Raw genomic sequence first — 10,061 nt, 5'->3', positions numbered from 1 at the left:
AATCGAGAAAAGGCGTTCCTGGCGTACCTTCTCCTCATTGTACTTTAACCTGCACCGAAACTAAATGCGAAAGCGAAGCAAGAGCAGATCATCTGATCATTCATCCGCGCGATCTTCAGCGAAGGAACCGGATAACGAATAAGATCACTGGAGGAATAACAATGGAAGGAGGAAGGCAGGCAGGCGGAATTGACGGGGAAGAGGTGACGTAAGCGATGAGGCGGTGAGCGGATTCCGACAAAGGCGCGGGCCAAGCGGTCGGATCACCACCCACCACAATACTCTAATAAAGGTGGTAACTTGAAGAAGCAAAGGACCACTCTTCTTCTTCTTCCTCCTCCTCCTCCTCCTCCTCCACAGTGATTGATGGATCCCCTGCTGTTTGTGATTAATCAATCCAATGCTAGCTCTTGGAGTTATCTCGTAGATTCGTGATCCCACGCGCAAACGCGAATCTAAGAAAAATTGCTTTGAAAACTTGAAATTGAAAGATCCATTCACTGCAGTTCCAAAGGTCGTCTCTTTCATGGTTAGCATACCAATTTGCTCTCGTATCCGAGTTGATTGGTTAGCTTTTTAGTGTCTGCACATGGACTAATTTTGTCATTCTCCAGAACTAAAAAATAATGTGAAAATCAAACAGAGAGAAAAAAACAAAAGCAAACCTTTTGTCTACAATTATTGATCTCTATCAGCAACAATAACTTATTGATTCACTGAACCATTATCAGTCAAGTCACAGAGATAAATTACAGAACTTGCTTAAGCTATAGATTGGTTTCCCTCACTTGATCATCTTGCCTCTCAGTTTCACTCCAGTTAGCATAATTCAGAACAGTAAATATGGCAATGGATCACTACAAACAAATATTTCAAGTTGTACAAAACGATGAAATAGACAAAACGATGAAATAGCTGGAGCTAGCCTTTGAGATAAGACAGGCCATTATATTCTACAATATTATTGTGTCGGTGAAGGCTGCCCTATGATGACTGATTAGTAGCTAAAATTATCTCATCCATCGTAGCATCATAAGTCATCACTGTCAAGTAGAATATTGTGTGTGTGGTTGCAGCAGTGTGCATGCATTGATGAGCCAACATAGCAACCTGCCACCAATTAAATTAAACCCCTCGATGCTTTGAATCTAGCAAGTGGAACAACAATAATTTTCTTCTGAAACATTTAAACTAATCAATATGGACCAAAAGGAGCAGGTTTTGCCAGTTTTCAGAGGTTAAATGAAGGTAGTAGCTAGTTGGTGAGGTCAACTTTAGTTTCTCAATTTAAAAACTGATGATAAAATGAAACTACATGAGCCTTGTTATAATTCGGTAGGTCAGAAGCTACACATGCAAACACCTCAAATTATTCTGGAATTGAAGTGCTAAAATGTGGTCCAGAGCAACTTTGGAATGAATGGATGAACTTGCATGGCAAAGCAACAAGATGATATTCGCATGAACAGCTTCATCCTATTCTGAATCCACGAATCGAACTGAGGAAAGGAAATGGAGAACCTGTGGAAGGGGTTTTCTTTATAGACTTTCTTGCTTAAATTTCTGGAAGAAATTGAGATGTGTCAGTGTACACCGCTTCCTACTTTGCTTGAGATTACTAAAGCAAATTCTATCTAAATAGTAGATGAATTCTATGGTGAAGTCTTTCCGTTACCCATCGATTCCCCCACCAATGAAATTTTAAGTCTTAAATTCTAAATCCTACAATTACACAATTATAATAGTTATGATCTCTACACAATTATAATAATTATGATTTTACAGTTATTATAATTATAATTTTATTATAATATAATATTAATTAATATTGATAAAAAATAAAATATATTATATCAATATAACTATGAACTGTTATAGTATCAGCAATTGAAATATAATGTACCAAATGAGAATATTTTTAAAAACAAAAATAAACTAAAATAGAATGGAACGTTATTTTAATAATAAATAAAAAACATCCATTTCAATAATAAAAACATCCTTCTAAGTTTTTACCTTTATTTTTTGATATATCTATATATTTTTTTAATTCTAATAATTCTGTCAAAACGTATAACAATTCTATCAAAAACTTAAATTATCATTTATTACGAATCAAACTTTGTCGATTAGTCGGTTAATTATTTATTAATGAGAGTGCCTGACGATGGTAATTTGCAGATCAGAATGCGTCGTTGGAAAATCAATTTATAAGAACATTTAAAAAATATATATTTTTTAATATTATGATAATTTTATAATCTTCACAACCAATTTGCAAATCGACATCTTTCGGAGAAAAATTTGCAGCCACAGATATTTTACAGCACTTTTCTAAGTAAATAATAACAAAAATAAAAAATAATAAAATATACTTTGATAATTATCGATTACGAAGAACGGTTCCTGATGAAAGATTCAAGTATTATAAAAATTCAAGAAGTCAATTGCAAAACTGAAGAATCCAAACTAGAATAATGCAAAGTTGCAAACTTGCGCCTTTCCTAACTCACAGGTCACAAGAGGTAAGTAAATTAACACTCTTCTGAGGTAACATCGCAAATGAGGCTTTATCAAAACATAGCACTGGCCACAACAATGAGAGCAAATGAGAAACATGTAAGCATTGTGCAACTAGTAAGTATCTTCCTCAAGAAACATGAACCAGTTTAGCATTGCCAATGGAACAATTAAGACTACGCAATCATTTCCACACATCAAAACACTTGTTCGCCCTTTGTATCGAGCACGAGGTTATTAGATTTTTATATGAAACTCAAGTCTCTTATGCACTAACCATTTCTTCGTTTACTAGAGTTCACATCTACCTGCCCCATGCGAGTCCAGCAGCACCAGCAGAGGTGCCGGATCCCCCCATGAGGTGCAGAGTCTTATCTGGCATAACCTGAAGAACACCGGGTTGCTCTGCACAATTCAATTTAATGGAGAGAAAATTTGGTAAAATAGACTACACCAGTTGATTTTAACAGTCAAAAACATCATAAAACACGACTAGAAAAGCACAGAGCAGCGGTTATTTGTCTAACAAATGCAAACAAACAGAAGCTTAAAAATCTTTCTGTTTGCTTTAGTTTCGTTTGTTTAATTAGAAAATAACCAAATTGAAGAAGAGGAATCATGAGAGGTAATTGCTACTGCATAAATTGATAATAATTGTGTGTTAAACATCAACCAAACCAATAAGCTCTTGATTCTCTTGGGATCCAACAGGAATTTTAGGAAAATTTGCAATTGAAACGTAAATATTAAATGGATGGAATCGGTTAAACCAGTTAAACGTAGCTTATTCACATCACATTAGCTTGCAGATGTGAAGATCTTGAGATCGATCGAGTGATGGGATCAGAATAGGCCAAGCAGAGTCAATATTACCTTAGTGTTTTCTGATTGCTTGATGCCTATTTGAATTTGCTAGTAAATTTTACCTTCTAATCTACATGCATAACTAGCAAGATTTGGAGTTCAAAGCAATCAAAAAAATTATCTTTTAGAACAAGAGAAAAAACAGATATGGATGCCAGGGAAAGGCTGACGTTTTTGAATTTAGGGAAAGGATTACACTTTTCCTTCTAATCTAGATCCATAATAGTAAGATTTTGAGTTCAACATCGCAACAAACTATTCGAAATGAAATCTTTGAGAACGAGAAAAAGATGAGACAGATATGATTTATTCTTCATGCAAAGAAGATAAGAAACAACAAAAAAAATCCAGCCGAACTCACTCGATAATTCCTCGACCTGTGACTTGGTCAGCTTCGCCGAGAATCCACTCGCTGCATGCGTGTAATGATAAATCAGGGATTCCTTGGAGGCTTCTTCGCTGCGAGAGAAATAAAATCAGACTTTCACCTAAAGAAAACCTAATCTTCAAACGCATACCAGGAAACTCAGATTTACGCAGCAAAAATAGGAAATCATAACCCTAGCGAGCAAATCGACAGACCTGCCGAGAACGGCGGCGAGTGTTCGGATGTGGAAGGCCTCGGGTTCCTCAACCTCGGGCTTTCTTACGAAGACGATATGGACGGTAGCCTCCTCCGGCTCCGGGAGCTTCGTGGTTGCATCGGCCATGGCGGAGGACGAGACAGGGAGAAAGGAGGGGACGACTAGCACAGCGACGGAAAGGAGGGCAAGTACGGAGAGAAGGGATCGGAACGAGGACACGGTCATCGTCGCCGGAGGAAGTGGGTTTATATAAACCGCTGGCCTCGAGTCGATCTCTTCGGCGTTAAGAAACGAAGGTAAGGAACCCGGCCAATGTCCAAAGTAGGATGCTGACGTGGCGCAACGCGATGATGCTGTATTTGGAATGCTTTAAAAGACTGCCGTGTTTTCATTTTGATCCTCAACGTTTTCTGAAATTTAACATTCGACGATATTCACTGACTTGAGCGAGGGGTAGAATTAATAAAAGTTTGAGGAATAATAAGAGGTCAAGTTTGAGGGCCAATTCAGAAGTTTACCTTCCTTAATATTGTTTAGCAATTAACCTTCCTTAATATTACAATGGTGATTAAATATTATTTATTAACTCACCTTCCTTCCAGGCTGCCTTTAGATCTTTCCAGAGCCACCCACCGTCAAGGAAATCCCTAGCTTTGGAGGATTAGCTACCGTGGAAAATTCAGCATGATCTTATCAAGTTCATGAGAAACCCAGGAAGTCAGAACATAAACCATTGAGGGATATAATGCAATAGATGTAAGAGAATTACGAGAGACCCAATAATCCCTATCAGGTTTACGCAAGTATGATTGAAACCCCATATATTTCAAAGGCAAGTCCGAATAAGAATACATAAAAGAAAAAAATATATATGAGATTGTTCCCGTCAAGAACTCCGCTGGGCGCACACGTCACTTCCTCAGATGCACTGTGCGGGAAAATGGCTGAACTAGCTTCTGATCGCCGGAGACCTGCAATCACAGACACCGTGAGATGGCTGGCCGGCGGGACCGGCGAGACCACTCCGATGCTTAAGTCAGCCACAGCAGGAGAGTAAAATGAGAGTAGAAGTAGTAAGCCAGTGACCAGAACATACCTCGCCCCTTCACAGGGGGTCGCCTTATATAAGGAAGAGGAGATCCGTACCCTGAGCACAGCAAGGTGAACCTCACTGTGCGGGTACTTTCTGTACGGGAGAGGAGTGGTGCCTTTAATGTTGGGGGCACACCGTTGTCAGAGGTGTACGTCCGGCGGCGCGTCGCCATACCTCGTGGCATGCTTGTCCGTTGGAGCGGTCCTAGGACAAGGAATGGAGTGGTTAGTGGTAGGGCGTACGACTTGGCCCCGACTCCCTGGGTCGAATCGGAGATGCTGCCCAGTCAGGGGTGCTACGGAGTCGGGCTATCCGGGAATCGGTGAGCCGGGTGTGCCACCCACTCGGATTATCTGGGAGTCGGCCCGGTGATATTATTCTTCTCCTTGATGGGCCCACCATGCTGTCGGGCTTGGGCGGAGACTCTCGGGGCGGTTACCCGGGAACCCGGATCCGGGTCCTAGTAGTGTTTCTGCCGACTATCCCCGGATGGTTGACTCGACTCGGCTAGGGGTGCAAACGAGTCAAGCCACTCGTGAGCTGCTCGTGAGCCGCTCGGTCAAAGCTCAGCTCGAGCTTGATTTTGACTGAGCTCGAGCCGAGCTCGAGCCGGCTCGTTTAATATTCGAGCCGAGCTCGAGCTCTTTTAATACTGGCTCGATGGCTCGTCGAGCTTTTTTGAGCCCAACCTGTTAGTTGGGTTAATGGGTTTGATTCAAGCCGGTTTAATTGGGTTAATGGGTTTGGATCTTGACAATTGACCCGTTAGGAGATGAGATAAGGAACCGGTAGGGATTTGGGAAGCTACAGTGGCATCCCAAATCCCGATCGCGAGCGGCGAGCCGCCTCCTCTGCTCGCGAGTTCTTCTTCTCTGATCGCGGCGACGGTAAAGCAGCAGCGGACTGCGGATCCATCCTTCCGCGAGTAGCTGAGGCCGTCGGTGAGTGGCGGGCGGTCCGAGCCAGGGTCGGCGGCGCCGGTGACGGGTGATCACTAGTTGAGAGCCTTCTTCAGTTCTTCTTGCTTCCCGCGGAGGTGGGATTCCTCAATTAGTATTAGCACTTGGGTCTTCCCTATTCTCTAGTGCTTCGTCAGTTTGGCGTGGAAGAAAGGGCTGCTAACTGCTAAGTGCTAACACTCTTATTGTAGACTTTTGGTCCGGAGCCTCTACTAAGCTGTCGCTCGCTGGTGGCAACGAGCAGTAAGAAGGGAAGGATCAAGGAAGAGGCCGGGAGGTAAGGGATTTCTCATATCTCAGCTAGATCTTGGTTGTTAGGTTTCTTTGGATTCTTTTTGATTCTTCTTAGAAGTTAGATCATTCTGGATTGCCGTCAATCTTCATTCCACAGCTGGTTAATGTGATCCGATCCGGGTGGAGATTTTGCTTGGATTGCGGCAGAAAAGAGGAGAAGAAGGAACTGAAGTCTGAAGGTGGATTCTAGGGTTAGATTGGCTCGAGCTCGAGCTCGAGCTCGAGCTCGAAAGCTTGCTTTTAATTCGAGCTTTTCGAGTCGAGCTCGAGCCTTGGATTAAATGATCGAGCCGAGTTCGAGCTCAAATTTACAAGCTCGATCGAGCTCGAGCTCGAGCCGAGCTAGCATAAAACGAGTCGAGCCGAGCTCGAGCCAAGGCTGGCTCGAGCTCGGCTCGACTCGTTTACAGCCCTAGACTCGGCCACGTCTCTCAGTCGGGTCCGGACCTGTATCCTTACGACCGTAACAGAGATCCATATTCATTTTAAGACCACTATAGTAGCAAAAGCTTCAAGACGGGTCTTTGACATTATCATCATCAGCTTGACTGAAAAGAAGCATATGATTAGCTTGACATTACTAGTGATAATGATATTGATTCTTCTTCTCGCAGCTAGTTTGTCTAGAAATATAGTTTAGCACAAAGTTAATGATTTTTCCAACTAGATATATATGCATGCCTACATAAGTGTGAGCTTTGATATAAATATTATGATGAAACTCAATCAACTGTAATTAGAGACAGATGAGTTGGATTTTGACATATATATGGAAAATAGAAGATCAGAAGGTGAGAATTTTATATATTATTCTCCTTCTCATACAAAGCGTCAAGCCTAACACTGGTGCCGAGGAAAGGGAACTGCTCCCAAGTCCTACTAACTGGGCCCTAAAATGAATATAAATTTCCGCATAACTCAGCCAACTATCGTATCGGTCGCAGTCGGATCCCCCACTATACTGGGAATGCTTTCAAGGTTCACATCCATTTCTATTTCTCAGTTCGGGAAGGAACTCAGCTGACTGGGATGGACTGAGCAAGTGGAATTCTTTACGGAAGCGGACTGAGACGAGGGATCAAGACTAGTGCCATGCAGCAGCGGTCTAATTTCTTTGATTGCAAAGAGGGAGGAGCGTAGCGAGCAAGGAGAAGGACAGGCGGAGGGCCCGGGTCAAGATAGTCATGGTGCCATAGAACAGAATAGAGCGGACAATCACTATCTCCAGCTCTTAAGAAGGATAAATCTACCGAGCTAAGCATAGGAGAGAAGTGGAGTGAGTTTCTTTTAGTAGCTCTAGGTGGACCTCTGATCCTTGCTTGAATCGGGGTCCTCTATTGGTTGTGGTGAATAATGGGCTTGAGGCAGGGTCCTGAGTCGGGTCTTCTTGGCTCATATGCTAGGCTCTGTCTCCGATCCTTTCATTCCTATTTCAGACTCTGTCTGCGTGGGCAGGATCAGACCAAAGAGAGGGTGACTCATAAGAAGCTGAGCTGGGGGGGCAGTAGGTGGGGGAATCTTTCCCGATACTCTACTATTAGTCAACTATCGCCGTAGATAGGCCGGGCTAAAGTGATTGAGCTACTACGATTCCATGCCGACAAGGACCGGGGTAAAGAGCCTAAGTAGTAAGTGGAGGAATGCGATCCGGGCCAACCAAAGACAGATAGAAGGTCGGGAATGGGCCCTATTAGCAGTTTATTCATGGACAGAGGGAAGTGATCCCGGAGCAGAGCATTAACCGCAAGAGTCAGAGTTGCTGAATAGCAGTCAAGGAGCGAGAAAAGAGACCCGGATCGAATAGCGAGTGAATGTGGCTATTTCCAAGTGGGAAGCGGTGGACTAGACTATGTTTCAAGTTCTTGATCCGGGTTAGAGAATAAGCCTAAGTCATCAATTGAGTATAAGATTTCATACCTAGCTCTCAAGTATGTGATTCCTCATAAGTATAGATCATCATTCTACTTGACAGCAGCATGGAGCGAAGAAGGAGCGAACAAAGTGATGCGTGAGCTAATCTCACCGTACCATCAAGTATCAGCAATGCACTCATTGACTTGAATGCCAAGATCTTTCGTAGTTTTGAATGGAAGAATTCCAAGAGAGGGTCTAGTTTTTATAGAGACTGATAAGGAGCGAACTCAGTTAAGCGGAGAAGGAGGATCAGAGAAGCAAGCGACTAAAAGCCTCGACTCATCAGGCGGAACAAAAGGTGAAATGAAATAAAGAACGAAGGCGCGTGCCTAAGAACTCAACTTCAGAGTGAAGCTAAGCTTTTTTTTTCAAGTGAATGTCTCTCATCAGTTTAGTTGGAAAGCCAAAATTGCAGTGCAGGCTATTTTGAATGCCGATATTGAATGTGGTAGAAGTTCGGGACCCAATTCTGAATAAGGTGGGAGACGGGCAATCGTTCAAGTGTGATGGATCTTGATCTGGGCCTAGTTTTCAGTGCCAAAGAGAGGAGTCTTCTTTCAGGTAGAGCAGAGATTCATTGTCCGTTCTGAAGGCCTGACTTTGGATCTGGGAAAGGGGCGAAGCGTGCTCGTACGCATCATTCCTACTGAGCAGCGGATGGAGGGAGGATTCAGTCTCAGGTATCGGAGAAGAAGGAAGTCAAACTCGAGAGCGGACCGATAAAGGGTGATAGAATCTGCTACTGCTATACATCCTCATCAGCAAGAGTGAAAAGCGGAAAATCCAAAGATATACATTTCTTCGTTTAGGCGATCAAAGGCTGCTCTATTCGGGATCTACTTGTCAAAGGAAAGGATTTGAGTAGCGACTTTCAAGGAGCGCCTTTAGTTTTGATTTAGGAGCTCTGCGTCATTACATTCGCTCCTCTCACCGACTGAGATTTATTATAGTATGGCTTTATCATTCGCTCGTCGTTGCACTCGTCCCTTGCCCCTCCTTCTCTTAGGAACTTTCCTACTCCAACCAAAAAGTAGCTGATTCGGATTCAAATAGCTAGCCTCGGCGCATCCTTTGAATGGGTGAACTTTCCTATAATCAATTTCTTTTCCTCTTAAGGACAGTGTGACCTAAGCGGGCTCTCCGAAAGACCCTTTTTCATTATCATCCTCCAACGCTAGAGACATGGGACTCCTTTGGGGTTGGTTGAAAGGACCGGACTGGGCGCAGGCGCAGAGACCAAACTTTCTTTGCTAAGAAGTCACAGGAGATAGTCAAGAACTAGAACCTGCGGACCACTACTCATTGTGTTTATATTCCCCGCTTCGAGTGATCATAAATGGTAAATGAGCATGCCCGAAAGGAGTCAAGTTAGAGAAGTTCCTGAATACCTGTAGTCGTGGAAGAGGTCTAATTGATTCTTTCCCGATAAAGCTCTTTATGCCCTGGGTTCCGCTACTACTACTTGATTGAAGGCGTCACGGGTCTTAGTAAAGCTCCAGATACTTTCATTCACTTAAGCTTCGGATTCGGGTTCTAGATTTGAGGCTTTAGCGGCTAAAGCATAGGTGCTTTCTGACTATGGGTACGGTACGGAGGCGGGCTTTCTCAACTTGCTTCATGGGCCAGGCGAGCAGAAGCAGATCAAGCCTAAGCGCCTTTCTAGGGTCAAGAGTCAAGGAAAGAGACAAGAATACAAAAAAGGAGAAACTCCCCACCCCCTACACATCTAAGTGGGATAAGCAAGTACGCAAAAGGAAGTGGTCTCGCTATCAAGCCAGCAGCCGAGATCTCACTTTCTTTGGTTGCCATCATCTTCCCCGGCGGGCCTCCTCT

At 43.2% G+C, this 10,061-nt stretch overlaps 1 protein-coding gene across 1 annotated transcript; it reads right to left on the bottom strand.

The window, feature by feature from the left end:
- Nucleotides 1–2,614: 2,614 nt before the first annotated feature.
- LOC141817867 (subtilisin-like protease SBT3.4) lies at nt 2,615–4,294 on the bottom strand. Its single transcript, XM_074705491.1, has 3 exons — nt 3,967–4,294; nt 3,746–3,843; nt 2,615–2,925 (listed from the first exon to the last, which is right to left on the bottom strand). Exons 1-3 carry the CDS (start codon nt 4,191–4,193, stop codon nt 2,825–2,827), a joined length of 426 nt encoding a protein of 141 aa, XP_074561592.1. The 5' UTR covers nt 4,194–4,294; the 3' UTR covers nt 2,615–2,824.
- Between the last annotated feature and the right edge of the window lie 5,767 nt (nt 4,295–10,061).

Source organism: Curcuma longa, unplaced genomic scaffold (assembly GCF_044706935.1).
Source record: "Curcuma longa cultivar G26 ecotype Majalengka, Jawa Barat unplaced genomic scaffold, ITB_CL_G26_1.1 contig_22309, whole genome shotgun sequence".
In the NCBI taxonomy this organism is placed as follows: domain Eukaryota; kingdom Viridiplantae; phylum Streptophyta; class Magnoliopsida; order Zingiberales; family Zingiberaceae; genus Curcuma; species Curcuma longa.
The sequence above is the reverse complement of the archived record's forward strand: the minus strand, read 5'-3'. Positions and strand labels throughout refer to the sequence as shown.

Coding starts and splice junctions, on each gene's coding strand:
- LOC141817867 (XM_074705491.1), bottom strand. CDS start 4,193: ATGACCGTGTCCTCGTTCCGATCCCTTCTCTCCGTACTTGCCCTCCTT. Junction 3,844..3,966: donor CTCGCCGCCGTTCTCGGCAG/GTCTGTCGATTT, acceptor TTTCTCTCGCAG/CGAAGAAGCCTCCAAGGAAT. Junction 2,926..3,745: donor ACAGGTCGAGGAATTATCGA/GTGAGTTCGGCT, acceptor TGAATTGTGCAG/AGCAACCCGGTGTTCTTCAG.